The following is a 20,013-nucleotide window of genomic DNA, read 5'->3' as shown; positions in this document are numbered from 1 at the left end:
TACATAAGTATGTAAACATAAAGAAAAGTCTGATAGACACCAAAGCGGTTACAGTGACTATATAAGAATGGTGGGACACATGGAGTACAAATGTTTGTACAAATGGTAAAAGAGGACTTTAGTCCTACTGATAATGTTTTTATTTTTTACAAAAAGGCATATGCATATTTTGCTTGTGAAATAAAAACCAACTTTAAAACAGAAATCAGAAAAAAAAAGCAGGTTTATATATACAAATACAGAAAGGTATCCAGATAGTGGGGTAAAAAAGCCAGCTATGATCCTCATTTTTTAATTTAAAATTAAGGTTAAAAGATATGCATATAAGGATTTATACATACATAAGAAAAATTTTGAAACACATACAAAAAACTTTAGTGTAGAACAAATTGGTTTAACTTTGACTTTTCATTTTGTAGCTTTTTATATCTTTTCATTTTATATCTGTATCTTTTTATAACTTAATTTATATCTTTATATGCTTTTGTAAACAAGGATTTATCTTTTTTTTTAACATTACCAAGATCGTGTATTTGATTTGTAATGAAATTTACTATAAAACAGAAAAACAGAAGCCTAAATAGGTTAACTGCAAAGCTTTATTAAATTAAGTCCTCTAGGAAGAAGACAAAGGCTGATTCATTGGCATACTCCCAAATTCTTTATGCAAAATTGTTGCTGTTGTTAGGTGCCATAGAGTTGGTTCCGACTTATAGCAACTTTATGCACAACAGAACAAAACACTGCCTAGTCCTGTGCCATTCTCACAACTGTTGCTATGTTTGCACCCACTGTTGCAGTCACTGTGTCAATCCAACTCGTTGAGGGTCTTCCTCTTTTTTGCTGACCCTCTACTTTACCAAGCATAATGTTCTTCTCCAGGGACTGGCCCCTCCTGATAACATATCCAATGTGAGGCGAAGTCTTGCCATCCCCCCTTCTAAGGAGCATTCTAACTGTACTTCTTTCAAGACACATTTATGCAAAGTTAAAAAAAAAAAAAAGAAGAAGAAGAAGTCCACAGCCATTTAGTTGATTCCGACTCATTGCAACCCCATGGGGTTTCCAAGGCTGTAAATCTCTACGGAAGCAGACTGCCACATCTTTCTCCCATGGAGCCACTGGTGGTTTTGAACCACCAACCTTTTGTTTGTCAGTCAGTGGCTTTAACCACTGAACAACCAGGGCTCCTTTTATGCAAAGTTAGGGGGCATATAAAATAACCTGTCTCTTGCCAAGTAGAAAAAGTCTTAAAAGGTCTGGCAATCTTGAAGAATGGGATACCTCAAAAGTGCCCTTTAAGGCATAAACATTAAAAAACTATTAGAACTACAAGTTCAGCAAGGTTTCAGTATACAACATCAATATACAAAAACCAACTGTATTTCTATACAGTAGTAACGAACAAAAAGTGAAATCAACAAATTTACAATAATTTCAAAAAGAATAAAATACTTAAGAATAAATTTAACAAAAGATGCGTAGAACTTATATTCTGAAAAGTATAAAAATATGTTGAAAGAAATTAAAGAAGATCTGAATAAATAGAAAAACATCCCATGCTCATGAATGATAAATCTTAATATTGGTAAGATGGCAGTATTCCTCAAACTGATCTATAGATTCAATGCAATTCCATTCAAAATTCTAGCTGGCTTCTTTGTAGAAATGAACAAGCTGATGCTAAAATTCATACAGAAATTCAAAGCACCCAGTAAAGTCAAAATCATCTGGAAAAAGAAGAACAAAATTGGACGACTCATACTTCCCAATTTCAGAGCTTACTACAAAGCAACATAATCAAGACAGTGTGGTAATGGAAGAAGAGACACGGATCAAGAGAATTCAAAGTCTAGAAATAAACTCTCATATTTTTGATCAATTGGTTTTTACAATGGTGCAAAGACAACTCAGTGAGGGAAAGAAGAGTCTAGTAAAAGCTGCTGAGACAACTGGATATATACATGCAAAAGAATGAAGTGAATCCCTACATTATACCAACTACAAAAAGTAACTCAAAGTGGATTAAGACCTAAACATAAGAGCTAAAACTATAAAACTCTTAGAAGAAAATATAGCCATAAATCTTCGTAGCCTTGGACTATGAAGTGGTTTCTTCTATGTGACACCAAAAGCAAAGCGACAAAAGGAAAAAATGGACATCATTAAAATTAAAAACTTGCGTGCTTCAAGGGATACCATTAAACAAATGAAAAGACAGCCCACAGAATGGGAGAAAATTCTTGGAAGTCATGTACCTGATACAGGATTTGTATCTAAAAATATATAAAGAACTCTTACAACTCAATAATAAAAAGACAATCTAAATTTTATAATGGGCAGAAAATACGAATAGATATCCCCCCAAAGAAAATACACAAATGGCCAATAAGCACAAGTAAAGATGCTCAACATCTTTAGTCATTAGAGAAATGCAAATCAAAACCACAATGAGGTACTACTGCATACTCTCTAGGATGGTTAAAATAAAAAAGACAGACAATAACAAGCACTGGTGAGGATGTGGAAAAATGGGAACTGTCATGCAATAGTGGGAATGGAAAATGGTGCAGCCACTATGGAAAACATTTTGGAAGCTCCTCAAAAACTTAAACATAGAGTTACCATAAGACCCAGGTATAGACTCTAAGTTACCTGAGAGAAATGTAAACATGCCCACACAAAAACCTGTGCATGAATGTTCATAGTAGCATTATTCATAATATCCAAAAAGTCAAAACCCAAATGATCATTATGAATTGATAAACAAAATGAGGTATATCTGTATAATGGAATATCACTTGGCAGCAGAAAGAATGAAGTATGGACACATGCTACAACATGGAAGAACACTGAAAAATTATGCTAAGAAGCCAGTCATAAAGGACTGCATATTCTATCATTCCATTAATACGAAATGTCCAGAACAGGCATAACCACAGAGACAGAAAGTAGACTGGTGAACGCCTAGAGCTAGGGGCACTGGGAGAAAATGAGGAGTGACTGCTAATGTTCTAAAACTTTATTATGGTGATGGTTGTACAACCCTGCAAATACACTAAAAACATTGAATTGTACACTTTAAATGGGTAAGCTTTATGATATGTGAATTATATCTCAACAAAGCTGTTTTAAAAAAAACAATGCTACTGTGAGAGTGATTGGTTATGAGTTTTCAACTTAATATGCCAAATTGTGGCAATATCCTGTTTATCTGAAACCTTATATATGAGAAGAAACCCTGGTGGCACAGTGGTTAAAAGCTACGGCTGCTAACCGAAAAGCTGGCAGTTCAAATTCACCAGGCATCTCTTGGAAACTCTATGAGGCAGTTCTACTCTGTCCTATAGGGTCGCTATGATTCAGAATCGACTCAACAGCAATGGGTTTGGTTTTTTTATATAAGAGATAACACATATTTTCTTTTCAGTTGTTTCACTTAACCATGTTTTTCTATTACAGTGATGAGTAGTAGAGAACTTCATATGGCACCTGGTTTCACCGATATATATTTTAACATTTAGCGGATACGTGAGTAGACCCTTATCACTTCACATCTGTTTTTTTAGCTACATATTTCATATAATCTTTCCATTTTTAAAAATGATTGTCTCACAACTGCTAACAGAGTACGAATATTTTCAAAACCGAATGAAAACTTAGAACAAGGTTGATCATGTGGAGAAACGAAAAAACCAAGGATTGTAACTTCTTGTTTTCATAACAGAATAATGATCATTTAGCAGCCACAGAATGTTTACCCTGTAACATAAATTGGACATAAACATTCTGAAAATGTCAGACTATTTCCAAAGCAACATTGAGGCAAGCAGATACAGATGCAAGTAATAGCAGATGCAGGGTGTGAAGAGCACAGATTAAAAAATCTCTTGATACTACTATTCGATAAATATAATAAAAACCCACCATGCTTTATTTTCTTTGAGGACATGGTCCCTTTTTTAAAAAATTAAGATATAATCACATGTCATAAAATTCACCCAAATTCATCTAAACTTTAGAAGTGTACAAATTCAGTGGGTTTTTTTTTTTTAAACATATTCACAACGTGTTGTTAGGTGCTGTCAAGTCAATCCTGACTCACGGTGACCCTACGTACAACAGAGTTAAACACTGCCTGATCCTGTGCCATTTTCACAGTTGTTGTTAGGCTTAAGCCCATTGTTGCAGCCACTGTGTCAATCCATATTATTGAGGGTCTTCCTCTTTTTCGCTTACCCTCTACTTTACAGAGCATGACATCCTTCTCCAGGGCCTGATCCCTCCTGATAACATGCCCAAAGTATGTGAGACATAGTCTTGTCACCCTTGCTACAAAGGAGCATTCTGGTTGTACTTCTTTGAAGACAGATTTGTTCCTTCTTTTGGCAGTCCATGGTATATTCAGTATTCTTCGCCAACACCACAATTCAAAGGCGTCAGCTCTTCTTTGCTCTTCCTCATTCCTTGTCCTGCTTTCACGTGCGTATAAGCCGATTGAAAACACCATGACTTGGGTCAGGCACATCTTCGTCTTCAAGGTGACAGCTTTGCTTTTCAACACTTTAAAGAGGTCTTTTGCAGCACATCTGCCCAAGGCAATGGGTCTTTTGATTTCTTGACTGCTGCTTCCAAGTAAAATGAAATCCTTGACAACTTCAATCTTTTCTCCGTTTATCATGATGTTGCTCATTGGTCCAGTTAGTTTTTTTTTATGTTGAGGTGTAATCCATACTGGAGGCTGTAGTCTTTGAAATTCATTAGTAAGTCCTGCAAGTCCTTTTCACTTTAAGCAAGCAAGGCTGTGTCATCTGCATAACGCAGGTTGTTGATGCATCCAATGTTGATGGCCCGTTCTTCATAATGTCCAGCTTCTTGGACTATTTGCTCAGCACACAGGCTGAAACAGTATGGTGAAAGAAAACGACCCTGACGCACACCTTTCCTGACTTTAAACTATGCAATAACTCCTTGATCTGTTCAAACGACTGCTTCTTATCTGTGTACAGGTTCCTTACGAGCATAATTAAGCGTTCCGGAATTCCCATTCTTTGCAATGTTATCCATAATTTGTTATGATCTACACAGTCAAATGCCTTTGCATAGTCAACAAAACACAGGTAGACATCTTTCTGGTATTCTCTGCATTGAACTAGGATCCGTCTGATACCAGCAATGATATCCCTGGTTCCACATCCTCTTCTGAATCCAGCCTGAATTTCTGGCAGTTCCCTGTCAATACACTGCTGCAGCCATTTTTGAATGATCTTCAACAAAGTTTTGCTTGCATATGATATTAATGTTATTGTTTGATAACTTCCACATTCAACTGGATCACCTTTCTTGGGAATAGGCATAAATATGGATCTCTTCCAGTCAGGTGGCCAAGTAGATGTCTTCCAAATTTCTTGACATAGACAAGTGAGCACTTCCAATGCTGTATCTGTTTGTTGAAACATCTCAACTGGTATTCTGTCAATTCCTGGAGCCTGGTTTTTCACCAGTGCCTTGAGTGGAGCTCAGACTTCTTCCACATGTCTGTCAGTTTGTTGTACTGTGGGGGCTTGTGTGTTGTTGGGATGCTGCAAGCTATGCCAACGGTATTCAAATACCAGCAGGGTCACCCATGTTGGACAGGTTTTATCTGAGCTTCCAGACTAAGACAGACTAGGAAGAAGGACCCGGCAGTCTACTTCTGAAAAGAATCAGCCAGTGAAATCCATATGAATAGCAGGGCAACACTGTCAATATTCACAATAGTCCCTGCTTTTTTTTTTTTTTTTCCCACAGTGTTTCTTCTCTTAATTGTGTATTCTTTCAGTTACCAAATAACATGGAAGAACAAATCTCATAAGGCTAGATAAAATCGTGTATATTTTCTGGTATCAGAAACATTTACTCCTATGTAAAAAAAAAAAAAAAATTGTCCCCACCTTTGGTACACCGAATCCTCATGACGGCTTCAAAGCCAATCTTCCGAGTGAGGTATCTCTGTAATTCCTTCTGTAGCTTCTGTACTTGGACTGGGTTGTGCTGATGGTGGTAAGAGGGATAGTAATAGACACTACCTGCCGAATACCTAGAAATACAACCTGGAAGAGAATGCAAACTCCTTAAAAGCTGTGCCGTTAGCTATTATTATTATTTTTTTAATAATAATTTTTATTGAGCTTTAAGTGAATGTTTACAAATCAAGTCAGTTTCTCACATATAAGCTTATGTACACCTTACTCCATACTCCCACTTACTCTCCCCCTAATGAGTCAGCCCTTCCAGTCTCTTCTTTCGTGACAATTTTGCCAGTTCCTAACCCTCTCTACCCTCCCATCTTCCCTCCAGACAGGAGATGTCAACACAGTCTCAAGTGTCCACCCGATACAAGTAGCTCACTCTTCATCATCATCTCTTTCCTACCCATTGTCCAGTCCCTTCCATGTCTGATGAGTTGTCTTCGGGAATGGTTCCTGTCCTGGGCCAACAGAAGGTTTGGGGACCATGACCGCCAGGATTCCTCTAGTCTCAGTCAGACCATTAAGTCTGGTCTTGTTATGAGAATTTGGGGTCTGCATCCCACTGTTCTTCTGCTCCCTCAGGGGTTCTCTGTTGTGCTCCCTGTCAGGGCAGTCATCGGTTGTGGCCGGGCACCATCCAGTTCTTCTGGTCTCAGGATGATGTAAGTCTCTGGTTCATGTGGCCCTTTCTGTCTCTTGGGCTCATAGTTATCGTGTGACCTTGGTGTTCTTCATTCTCCTTTGATCCAGGTGGGCTGAGACCAATTGATGCATCTTAGATGGCCGCTTGTTAGCATTTAAGACCCCAGACGCCACATTTCAAAGTGGGATGCAGAATGTTTTCATAATAGAATTATTTTGCCAACTGACATAGAAGTCCCCAAACCCCCGCCCTTGCTCCGCTGACCTTCGAAGCATTCAGTTTATCGCGGAAAATTCTTTGCTTTTGGTCCAGTCCAGTTGAGCTGACTTTCGCTGTATTGAGTATTGTCCTTCGCTTCACCTAAAGTAGTTCTTATCCACTAATTAACCAGTAAATAACCCTCTCCCACCCTTCCTCCCTCCCCTCCTCGTAACCACGAAGTATGTGTTCTTCTCAAGATATTATAATAGTGGTCTTATACAATATTTGTCCTTTTGCCTCTGACTAATTTCACTCAGCATAATGCCTTCCAGGTTCCTCCACGTTATGAAATGTTTCACCGATTCGTCACTGTTCTTTATCGATGCGTAGCATTCCACTGTGTGAATATACCACGATTTATTTAACCATTCATCCATTGACGGACACCTTGGTTGCTTCCAGCTTTTTCCTATTCTAAACAGAGCTGTAATAAACATGGGTGTGCATATATCTGTTTGTGTGAAGACTCTTATTTCTCTAGGGTACATTCCGAGGAGTGGGATTTATGGGTTGTATGGTAGTTCTATTTCTAACTTTTTAAGAAAACACCAGATAGATTTCCAAAGTGGTTGTACCATTTTACATTCCCACCAGCAGTGTATAAGAGTTCCAATCTCTCCACAGCCTCTCCAACATTTATTATTTTGTGTTTTTTGGATTAATGCCAGCCTTGTTGGAGTGAGATGGAATCTCATCGTAGTTTTAATTTGCATTTCTCTAATGGCTAATGATCAACAGCACTTTCTCATGTATATCTGTTAGCTGCCTGAGTATCTTCTTTAGTGAAGTGCGTGTTCATATCCTTTGCCCACTTCTTGATTGGGTTGTTTGTCTTTTTGTGGTTGAGTTTTAACAGAATCATATAGATTTTAGAGATCAGGTGCTGGTAGGAGATGTCATAGCCAAAAATTCTTTCCCAATCTGTAGGTGGTCTTTTTACTCTTTTGTTGAAGTCTTTAGATGAGCATAGGTGTTTGATTTTTAAGAGCTCCCAGTTATCTGCTTTCTCTTCGTCATTTTTAGTAATGTTTTGTATTCTGTTTATGCCTTGTATTAGGGCTCCTAACGTTGTCCCTATTTTTTCTTCCATGATCTTTATCGTTTTAGTCTTTATGTTTAGGTCTTTGATCCACTTGGAGTTAGTTTTTGTGCATGGTGTGAGGTATGGGTCCTGTTTCATTCTTTTGCAAATGCATATCCAGTTATGCCAGCACCATTTGTTAAAAAGACTATCTTTTCCCCAATTAACTGACACTGGGCCTTTGTCAAATATCAGCTGCTCATGTATGGATGGATTTATATCTGGGTTCTCAATTCTGTTCCATTGGTCTATGTGCCTGTTGTTGTACCAGTACCAGGCTCTTTTGACTACTGTGGCTGTATAAAACGTTCTAAAATCAGGTAGAAAGAGGCCTCCCACTTTCTTCTTCTTTTTCAGTAATGCTTTACTTATCCGAGGCTTCTTTCCCTTCCACATGAAGTTGGTGATTTGTTTCTCCATCACTTTAAAAATGTCATTGGAATTTGGATCGGAAGTGCAATGTATGTATAGATGGCTTTTGGTAGAATAGACATTTTTGCTATGTTAAGTCTTCCTATCCATGAGCAAGGTATGTTTTTCCACTTATGTAGGTCCCTTTTCGTTTCTTGCACTAGTACTTTGTAGTTTTCTTTGTATAGGTCTTTTACATCTTTGGTAAGATTTATTCCTCAGTATTTTATCTTCTTGGGGGCTACTGTGAATGGTATTGATTTGGTGATTTCCTCTTCGATGTTCTTTTTGTTGATGTAGGGAAATCCAAGTGATTTTTGTATGTTTATTTTATAACCTGAGATTCTGCCAAACTTTTCTATTAGTTTCAGTAGTTTTCTTGAGGATTCCTTCGAGTTTTCTGTGTATAAGATCGTGTCATCTGCAAATAGAGATAATTTTACTTCCTCTTTGCCTATCCGGATGGCCTTTATTTCTTTGTCTAGCCTAATTGCTCTGGCTAGGACCTCTAGCACAATGTTGAATAAGAGCAGTGATAAAGGGCATCCTTGTCTGGTTCCCGTTCTCAGGGGAAATGCTTTCAGGCTCTCTCCATTTAGAGTGATGTTGGCTGTTGGCTTTGTATAGATGCCCTTTATTATGTTGAGGAATTTTCCTTCAATTCCTATTTTGCTGAGAGTTTTTATCACAAATGGGTGTTGGACTTTGTCAAATGCCTTTTCTGCATCAATTGATAAGATCGTGTGGTTTTTGTCTTTTGTTTTATTTATATGGTGGATGACATTAATGGTTTTTCTAATATTAAACTAGTCTTGCATACCTGGTATAAATCCCACTTGGTCATGGTAGATTATTTTTTTGATATGTTGTTGTATTCTATTGGCTAGAGTTTTGTTGAGGATTTTTGCATCTATGTTCATGAGAGATATAGGTCTGTAATTTTCTTTTTTTGTGATGTCTTTTTTACCTGGTTTTGGTATCAGGGATATGGTGGCTTCATAGAATGAGTTAGGCAGTATTCCGTCATTTTCTATGCTTTGAAATACCTTTAGTAGTAGTGGTGTTAACTCTTCTCTGAAAGTTTGGTAGAACTCTGCAGTAAAGCTGTCCGGGCCAGGGCTTTTTTTTTGTTGGGAGTTTTTTGATTACACTTTCAATCTCTTTTTTTGTTATGGGTCTATTTAGTTGTTCTACTTCTGATTGTGTTAGTGTAGGTAGGTAGTGTTTTTCCAGGAAGTCATCCATTTCTTCTAGGTTTGCAAATTTGTTAGAGTACAATTTTTCATAATAATCTGATATGATTCTTTTAATTTCAGTTGGGTCTGTTGTGATACGGCCCATCTCGTTTCTTATTCGGGTTATTTGTTTCCTTTCCTGTATTTCTTTAGTCAGTCTGGCCAATGGTTTATCAATTTTGTTAATTTTTTCAAAGAACCAGCTTTTGGCTTTGTTAATTCTTTCAATTGTTTTTCTGTTCTGTAATTTTTTTTTTTTTTAATTCATTTAGTTCAGCTCTAATTGTTATTATTTGTTCTCTTCTGGTACCTGATGGATTCTTTTGTTGCTCGCTTTCTATTTGTTCAAGTTGTAGGGACAGTTCTCCGATTTTGGCTCTTTCTTCTTTTTGTATGTGTGCATTTATGGATATAAATTGACCTCTGAGCACTGCTTTTGCTGTGTCCCAGAGGTTTTGATAGGAAGTGTTTTCATTCTCGTTGCATTCTATGAATTTCTTTATTCCCTCCTTAATGTCTTCTATAACCCAGTCTTTTTTTATCCGGGTATTTGTTCAGTTTCCAAGTATTTGATTTCTTTTCCCTGATTTTTCTGTTATTGATTTCCACTTTTATGGCCTTGTGGTCTGAGAAGATGCTTTGTAATATTTCGATGTTTTGGATTCTGCAAAGGTTTGTTTTATGACCTAATATGTGGTCTATTCTAGAGAATGTTCCATGTGTACTAGAAAAAAAAGTATACTTCGCAGCAGTTGGGTGAAGAGTTCTGCATAAGTCAATGAGGTCAAGTTGGTTGATTGTAGCATTTAGGTGTTCCATGTCTCTGTTGAGCTTCTTACTGGATGTCCTGTCCTTCTCCGAAAGTGGTGTGTTGAAGTCTCCTACTATAATTGTGGAGGTGTCTATCTCACTTTTCAGTTCCGTTAAAATTTGCTTTATGTATCTTGCAGCCCTGTCATTGGGTGCATAAATATTTAATATGGTTATATCTTCCTGGTCAATTGTCCCTTTAATCATTATGTAGTGTCCTTCTTTATCCTTTGTGGTGGATTTAACTTTAAAGTCTATTTTGTCAGAAATTAATATTGCTACTCCTGCTCTTTTTGCTTATTGTTTGCTTGATATATTTTTTTCCATCCTTTTAGTTTTAGTTTGTTTGTGTCTCTAAGTCTAAGGTGTGTCTCTTGTAGGCAGCATATAGATGGAACATGTTTCTTTATCCAGTCTGAGACTCTCTGTCTCTTTATTGGTGCATTTAGTCCATTTACATTCAGCATAATTATAGATAAGTATGTGTCTAGTGCTGTCATTTTGATGCCTTTTTATGTGTGCTGTTGACAGTTTCATTTTTCCACTTACTTTTTTGTGCTGAGACGTTTTTCTTTGTAAATTGTGTGTTCCTCATTTTCATAGTATTTGACTTTATGTTTGCTGAGTCATTACGTTTTTCTTGGTTTTTATTTTGAGTTATGGAGTTCTTATACCTCTTTGTGGTTACCTTAATATTTACCCCTATTTTTCTAAGTAAAAACCTAACTTGTATTGTCCTATATCGCCTTGTATCCTTCTCCATATGGCAGTTCTATGCCACCTGTATTTAGTCCCTCTTTTTGATTATTGTGATCTTTTACATATTGACTTCAATGATTTCCTGTTTTGAGCATTTTTTTTTTTTAATTAATCTTAATTTTTTTTTGTGATTTCCCTATTTGAGTTGATATCAGGATGCTCTGTTCTGTGACCTTGTGTTGTGCTGGTATCTGATATTAGTGGTTTTCTGACCAAACAATTTCCTTTAGTATTTCTTGTAGCTTTGGTTTGGTTTTTGCAAATTCTCTAAGCTTGTGTTTATCTGTAAATGTCTTAATTTCGCCTTCATATTTCAGAGAGAGTTTTGCTGGATATATGATGCTTGGCTGGCAGTTTTTCTCCTTCAGTGTTCTGTATATGTCATCCCATTGCCTTATTGCCTGCATGGTTTCTGCTAAGTAGTCTGAACTTATTCTTATTGATTTTCCTTTGTAGGAGACCTTTCTTTTATCCCTGGCTGCTTTTAAAACTTTCTCTTTATCTTTGGTTTTGGCAAGTTTGATGATAATATGTCTTGGTGATTTTCTTTTTAGATCAATCTTAAATGGGGTTCGATGAGCATCTTGGATAGATATCCTTTCATCTTTCATGATGTCAGGAAGGTTTTCTGCCAATAGATCTTCAACTATTCTCTCTGTGTTTTCTGTTATCCCTCCCTGTTCTGGGACTCCAGTCACACGCAAGTTATTCTTCTTGATAGAGTCCCACATGATTCTTAGGGTTTCTTCATTTTTTTTAATTCTTTTATCTGATTTTTTTTTCAGCTATATTGGTGTTAATTCCCTGGTCCTCCAGATTTCCCACTCTGCATTCTAATTGCTCGAGTCTGCTCCTCTGACTTCCTATTGCATTGTCTAATTCTGTAATTTTATTGTTAATCTTTTGGATTTCTGAATGCTGTCTCTCTATGGATTCTTGCAACTTATTAATTTTTCCACTATGTTCTTGAATAATCTTTTTGAGTTCTTCAACTGTTTTATCAGTGTGTTCCTTGGATTTTTCTGTAAATTGCCTTATTTCATTTCTGAGGTCATCCCTGATGTCTTGAAGCATTTTGTAAATTAGTTTTTTATATTCTGCATCTGACCATTCCAGGATTGTATCTTCATTCGGGAGAGATTTTGATTCTTTAATTTGGGGAGTTGTAGAAGCAATCGTGGTCTGCTTATGTGGTTTGATTTCGACTGCTGTCTCTGAGCCATCACTAAGATATTGTAGTGATTTATTCTATATTTGCTCACTGAATCTTATCTTGTTTTGTTTTCTTTCAATATACGTAGATGTGCTACTACATTGAGCTGTCTTGATTGTTGTAGCCCTTGACTCACTTATGTCCTATTACCAGCTGGTTTGGGCTGTTACCAGATATATAAGCCTGAGTCCATTCACTGTTCTTGAGTAGAATCTGATTTTGCGTCCACCTAGAGAAGGTTTTTTTATTTTTATTTTTATTTTAGAGAAGTAGTGGTGATAGCTGTGTGCACCAGACCTTAGGCCCCCAATGCAAGTACCTCTACAGATTTGTAGGTGCCACCCTCCTTAGACCCCTAAGGCAGGAGGCTAGGTCGACTGGGGGGAGCTTCAGCCCTCAGTTCCCTGTTGTGGGTCAGTGAGGGCTCTGTTGAATACGCAGAGATAGGAGACCTGGGCAACTTGTCTTTCCAATAAATCCAATAAAACAACTGCAGTCAGATCCCTATCAGAAATGCCTTTGCATTATAATAGCCACTTTTTCCCTGTAGGGATGAAAGCCCCAGACTGTGGATCACATATGCTTGGCTGGAGCTGGTTCTGTGTTTTTAGTCCAATTAGGGAAGGATTTTTGGTTCCTGGGTGTTTTGTAGTTGCTTCTCTCAGGCCAGAAGAATGGGTTAGGAAAAGACAAAAAAAAAAAAAAAGGAAAAGAAAAACAGAGGGGCAGTTCTCCCTCTGGCTCAGGAAATTCCAATGTTAATGAAGCCGCCTGGGAAGGGGAGGGGCGGGTTCAGATAAACAGGAGAGAGTAGCACCCCAGAATATAGACAAAGTTACTTATCTTGCTTGGGATGACTGTTTTATCTGAGATTCCCGAGGGGCGCGTCGACTGTGTGCGCTGCCTGGGTAGCGATTGTCCCTGATGGTCAGGCCGGCGCCCCGTGCTTGCGCTGTCTCAGACGCAGCGGTTAGTTCCTCCGCTCCCAGGCCAAAGCCCAGCGTCAAGGTTTCCCACCTGGGACGTTGCACTCCCAGCTCCAAAACCAGTCACTGCCTCCTGGTGACTTCTCCTCCTGTCAGCCGTGCACTGGCTGGGCTTCCCCCGAGGTCAGTTCAGGGGGCTAGGGCTGCGCCCCATTTGTGCGCCGTCTCAGGATGCCGTGCTCAGCTCCCCTGCGCCCAGTCCAAAGCCCGGCGCCAAGGTTTCCTGACTGGGACGCTGGCTCCAGGCTCCGAAAACAGTCGCTGCTTCCCCGTGGTTGTTCATTCTCAGTCTCTGTTACTCAGGTCAACTCTTTAAATCTGTGTTTGTTGGTCAGGGTTCATAGATTGTCATGTATGTGATCAATTCACTTGTTTTTCCGAGTCTTTGTTGCAAGAGGGATCCGAGGTAGCATCTACCTAGTCAGCCGTCTTGGCCCCCTCTCTCCCGTTAGCTATTATTACTAGACCAAAGTAACCAAATCATTTGGATCAATCCTTCTTTAACTTCCCAGGGTACTATCAAAAAGAATATTTCATTCCTTTAAATGGTAATATAGAAATTTCTCTGTTACTAAACATTTAAAATACAAGACTAAAAGGTTTATAATAGATTAAATTGACTAACTCTTCAAGGTAAGAAAAGTTCTTTTAGTTTGTCCCCTGCATAGAACACTATCATATAAATATTATTTGATATTTGTTTGAGAAAAATAATCATTAGGAAGACTCACCGAGAGAAGCCAAATCAGAATACTGTCCGCTGAGAAGGAATAAGTCAACAGCTACCTGCTGACCAGAACAGTCCAAGGCTAATTTCTTATAGAAGTCAGTGGATGGTGTCAGGTGTATTTCCTATTAATAACAAAATACAAAGAGTAACTTTTTAAAATCATTAATTGACATAAATTTTAAATATACATCTACATTGCTGATAATAATTGTCTCTGGGCATTATACAAAATCCTTTTGCTTTGTTATATTTTCTGATTTTTCATTAAGAAATGTATACTGCTTAAGTAATTTTCTATTTTTTTTAACTTTAAAAAGAAATGTATCTATTATACTAATTTCCTAATTGGTGATCATCATTATTATTATAACTGAAATCTATTAAATGCTTATTATGCTGGAAACTGTTCTAAATAATTTATACATAAGATCTAATCCTCTCAACTAACCTAAGAGAGATCAGTACTATCATTATTTGTCGTTTTATGTGTATATATACATACATATATACACATATGTATACATATATGTATGTATGTATGGAAATCCTAGTAGCATAGTGGTTAAGTGCTACGGCTGCTAACCAAAGGGTTGGCAGTTCGAATCTGCCAGGTGCTCCTTGGAAACTCTATGGGGCAGTTCTATTCTGTCCTATAGGGTCGGTATGAGTCGAAATCGACTCAACGGCACTGGGTTTGGTTTGGTTTTTGGTTTATATACACACACACACACACTGTATAAGGGGCAAAGAAATTAACGATTCAAGGTCACACATCCAATAAGCAGTGGAACTTGGGCAGTCTGACTCTAGGACTGATACCATTGTAGTATACAGCCTTTCTCACATAATCTTTTGCAAAAGACAGGTCTTGAGCATTAAGTTTATATGCATAAGGTGCTCAAATGCAATCCATGGCAGTCAACATACCAAATCGTGACTATTCCTAACTGGTCATTTGGGTTCTACTTTGTCCCTAGCAAGCATATTGTTTTAGTCTGCCAGACTTTTCTATCAAAGGCAGGTTGGATTGATAGTGGCCTGCTAAAAATCTAAAAACAAGGGAAGGGTAAATCAGGTTAGAGAATAATAGAATAGGATGGGAATGTCTACATAAAAGAGAATCTTTAACCATTCCCTCTTCTCTGCAATTGAAAACACACACACACACACACACACACACACACACAACAGGCTCTGCAATCAAAGGGCCTGAGTACCGACATAAATCTTACATATCTGATAACTTTCTAACCTTAGCAGATGATCTTTGGTTGGGTTCCTCTCGTGGTTTCAGGGCTCCCATTCCAAGAGTTGGGAGTTGTGTTTGAAAGACAGACATTCGACCACCAGTTGGGGACATCAACTTAAAGGCAGCCTGAAGTGCAGGGCCCAATGCACTCTGGGTCTCCAGAGTCTTGTTAAACATTTGTGGCAAAGTTTTCAGTAAATCTTGGACAAGCTTGTGAAATAAAGCAAGAAAACTCAAGAATGTTACAATTAAAAAAAAATTTTTTTTCACCCTAAGTCAGTAATATAACAGACAAGACATTAAATCATGATGATGGTCAGAGAATCTACAGACAGTACAGTAAACAATGAAGTTGGTCAAATGACAAGAAAGCCATTTTAAGTCAACATTATAAATTGGCAAGCAAGACAAATCAAAATTGGGGCCTTACAGTTCTTTCACATGCAATAGTCCAGCAAGACTATAAGTCCAAAATTTATCCAAAAGAACCACCCCAGTTTAGATTTATTTTAATGCCATGAAATATGGCCTTCTCAATTACCTCTACACACTTAATTCTTTTCAAGTTTCAAATGAATTTAACTCTTCCCTCTTGCAAAATCTAAAATATCCAGTAAATTTGCCAACTAGCAATACCACTACAAAAGAAAAACAAAATGAAAAACAACTACCTATTCAAGTTAGGTTGTACAAATAAATAGAGTTAATGGGAAAAAAACACTTTCCACCATTGCCAACAGCTGAGACCATAGACTTGCTAGTTAAAATGTTACCCCTACGGCATATATGCATGTACAGGGTAGACAACATCCCCCCTTCAGACACATTCTGTTCACCTCTCACTGTATTATGTCATGGCAATTTCCAGGCAGGTAATAAGAGTTTCTTCTGAACTGACCCCAATGACACTCTGTGAATCAGAAAAGCAAAGGGCACTGAAAGCAGCCTAGCTAATGTGCTTCTATGTTGTGACCAGAAGCTTTATCTCAGCAACCCTCCCAACTTCCCAAATGGCTGGCAAGACAGGTTTCCTTCAGGTTTCCCTCCTTTATGGACTAGGCTTATTTTCTACCCTACCATAAATAACTTGCTACATACAACTTAAAAACAATCAGCTCAAGGGCAAACTTGAGAGCTGTTTAATCTGATGAATTTTAACTCTGATCAAATATAAAATGCTATGCATCTCAGAAATGTCACAGAAAGAAGCAAATTTTTAAAGTTCATTTCAAAAATATATTACTTCAATATTTCAATTAAACATGTCAGGGAGGAAAATGTGCCTTACCTCTTTACTTTCATTTAAATTTACTAATAAGTTCTCTGGCATAGGTATAAAAACATCTGAAAGAATAAATAAACATTCATTTTAAACAAATTTTCATTGTTTAAGATGTTTCAAATTAACTACTCCCACATATAAAGAAAAGCCACCTCTTCCACTCTTACAGTACTGTCTACTTATGTCCCAAGAGCCAACAAAAGAACACCGATTCAGCTATTCATTGCATCTTATCTGCTTCTTGTCTGCTACCTTGTAAAAGCCCAATTAAAAAATGCTGATCTGTAAGCACTCCAGTAGGGTCTGTGCAACTGCTCTGCTTCCGAGGTTAAAGATAATTTAGAATCCCAGATTACTACCTTGCTTGGCTTGGAAGCCAGTCAAAGACACACTCTTGGCATTAAAAAATATGTTGACTAACAAAACATACAAGAATGCTATGCTTTTACACAGAAGTAATAGAGCTAACCAATAGCACTGTCATTCAAAAAGCAGGTGCTTTCTCGTAAAGGGAGCCCTAGTGACACAGTTTTTTTTAGTGACACAGCAGTTAGGAGCTTGGCCGCTAACAATAGACTGGCAGTTGGAACCCACTAGCCACTCTTTGGAAACCCTACGGGGCAGTTCTACTCTGTCCTATACAGTTGCTATGAGTTGGAATCCACTTGATGGCAATGGGTTTGGTTTTTTGGTTTGGTTTCTGATAAGAAAGGCTCCCATCAGCCTCTACTAATGGGACTACAAAATTAAGTGAATAATAAGGTATGCTAACTGAACACATCAAATGAATTTCTCAGGATTCGAATTTATTCTTGCTTAGGAATTAAATTCCCTTCCTTAGATGGAAGCAATCTGGGAAAGTAACATGGGTGGTGGTGGACGATTACAAGGGTCTCACTTTCTACATTTCTGCACTGTTTCGGATTACAAAAAAATAAGGCTCATTATCAAGTTTTGTATGTTAAAATTAAAAAAAATAATAACAGCTGTTTTAAGATACAATTCACACACCATAAAATTCACACTTTAATATTTAGAGTTTCACAACCATCACCACTACGTAATTCCAGAACCTTTTATCATCCCCAAAATTAACCCCATAAACATTAACAGTCACTCCCTATTTCCCTTTAGCCCCTTATGTCCAAGCTCCTGGCAACTACTAATCTATTTTCTATCTGTATGGATTTGCCTATTTTGGACATTTCCTATAAATGGAATCATATATGTGGGCTTTTGTGTCTAGTTTCTTTCACCTGGCATAATGTTTTCAAGGTCTATCTGAGTTGTAACATCTATCTGTGCTCCATTTGTTTTTTTTTACCTTATAATATTCTATTGCATGGTGTTATGGATTGAATCATGTCCCCAAAAAATGTGTGTCAACTTGGCTAGGTCATTGATTCCTAGTATTGTGTGACTGTCCACCATTCTGACACCTGATGTGATTTTCCTGTGTGTTGTAAATCCTGCCTCTGTGATGTTAATGAGGCAATATTAGAGGCAGTTATGATAAGGAGGCAGGGCTCAATCTACAAAATTAGGTTGTATTTTGAGTCAGTCTCTTTTGAGATATAAAAGAAAGACGTGAGCAGAGAAATAGGCAGACCTCATATCACCAAGAAACAAAAAACAAGAGAATAGTGGTCCTTTGGACCCAGGTTCCCTGTGCTGAGAAGCTCCTCAACTGGGGAATACTGATGATAAGGACCTTCCCCCAGAGCAGACAGGAAGAGAAAGTCTTCCCCTGGAGCTGGCACCCTGAATTTGAACTAATAGCTTCCTAGGTTGTGAGAGAAAAAACTTCTCTTTGTTAAAGCCATCCACTTGTGGTATTTTTGTTATAGCAGCACTAGATAGCTATGACATATGGATATTTTACCTCTTCATCAGTTGCTAGACATTTGGATTGTTTCCAATTTTTGGCTATGCTACTATGAACATTCTTGTACAAATTTTTGTGTAGGCATATGTTCTTAATTCTCTTAGGTATATACCTAGGAATGGAATTCCTGGGTCATAGGGCAACTCTGAAGGAGCCCTGCTGGCACAATGATTAAGTGCTCAGCTGCTAAAGGAAAGGTCAGTGGTTTGAACCCGCCAACAGCAACTTGGGAGGAAACACCTGGTGATCTGTTTCCGTAAAGATCAGAAACTAGGAAATTCTATAGGGCAGTTCTACTCTGACCTATAGGGTCACTATGAGTCATAATCAACTTGACAGCACATGGCAACAACAACAGGGCAACTTTTTGAGGAACTGCCAATTGTTTTCCATAGTGGCTGCACCATTTTACATTCCCACTAGCAATGTATGAGGGTCCCTGTTTCTCCACATTCTTGCCAACAATTGCCAGTGTTAGTTTTTTTTCCCATCATCCTAGTGGGTGTGAGGCTCCCTGGTGGCACAGTAGTTAAGAGCTGGGCTGCTAACCAAAGGTCTGCAGTTTGAATCCCCAGCTGCTCCTATGAGGCAGTTCTACTCTGTCCTATAGGAATCCACGCAAGGGCAACAGGTTTGAGTTTTGGTTTAGTGAGTGTGAAGTAGTATCTCTTTGTGGTTTTGATTTGCATTTTCCTGATAAATGGGATGTGGAACATCTCTTCATGTGCTTACTGGCCACTTGTATATAGAGAATATTGTATATTGAATAAAGAAATACCTATTAAAATCTTTTGCTAATTTTTTAACTGGGTTCTTTTTTTTTTTTTAGTTGTAGGAGTTTTCATATATTCTAGGTAAATCCTTTGTCAAACACATGATTTGCAAATATTTTATCCCATTCTGTAGATTATCTTTTCATTTTCTTGATTGTGTCCTTTAAACACAAAAGTTTTTAATTTTTAGGAAGTCCAATTTATCTATTTTTCTTTAGTTCCTTGTGCTTTTGGTGTCATAGCTAAGAAACCGTTGCCTAATCTAAGGTCACAAAAATTTACTTCTGTGTTTTCTTCTACTGGTTTTATAATTTTAGTTTCACACTTAGGTCTATGATCCATTTTAATTTTTGTATATGGTGTGAGGTAGTGGTCCAAATTCATTCTTTTGTAATATGGATATCCAGTTGTCCCAGCACTATTTGTTGAGCAGGGTAGGCTGCTTTTTGAATAAAGCACTATACTCTTTAGCCTTAGAAAATAACAAAAAACCCAAACCCAAACTCATTGCCATTGAGTTGATTCCGACTCATTAGCGACCCTACAAGGACAGACTAGAACTGCCCCATAAAGTTTCCAAGGAGTGGCTGGTGGATTTGAACTGTTGACCTTTTGGTTAGCGGCTGGAGCACTTAACCACTGCACTGGCAGGGCTCCAGAAAATAACAAAAGTTAAATCAAATG

The 20,013-nt window shown here is 37.8% G+C and overlaps 1 protein-coding gene across 2 annotated transcripts in view; it reads right to left on the bottom strand.

Annotated features, from left to right (window-relative positions):
- SEC24A (SEC24 homolog A, COPII coat complex component) overlaps window positions 1–20,013 on the bottom strand; it is a 103,359-nt gene that overhangs the window by 20,899 nt on the left and 62,447 nt on the right. The window contains exons 12-15 of one of the 2 annotated variants that reach the window (XM_049873673.1): window positions 16,678–16,733; window positions 15,393–15,599; window positions 14,142–14,262; window positions 5,934–6,092 (exon numbers count right to left, since the gene is read on the bottom strand). In XM_049873673.1, coding sequence (XP_049729630.1) covers window positions 5,934–6,092; window positions 14,142–14,262; window positions 15,393–15,599; window positions 16,678–16,733 — 543 coding nt within the window. Of the gene's footprint in view, window positions 1–5,933; window positions 6,093–14,141; window positions 14,263–15,392; window positions 15,600–15,629; window positions 16,300–16,677; window positions 16,734–20,013 lie in introns of those variants that run through there. The other variant, XM_049873674.1, reaches the window with a different exon arrangement.

This window comes from Elephas maximus, chromosome 2 (genome assembly GCF_024166365.1).
Source record: "Elephas maximus indicus isolate mEleMax1 chromosome 2, mEleMax1 primary haplotype, whole genome shotgun sequence".
Taxonomy (NCBI): domain Eukaryota; kingdom Metazoa; phylum Chordata; class Mammalia; order Proboscidea; family Elephantidae; genus Elephas; species Elephas maximus.
This window is presented reverse-complemented; position numbering and strand designations above follow the sequence as displayed.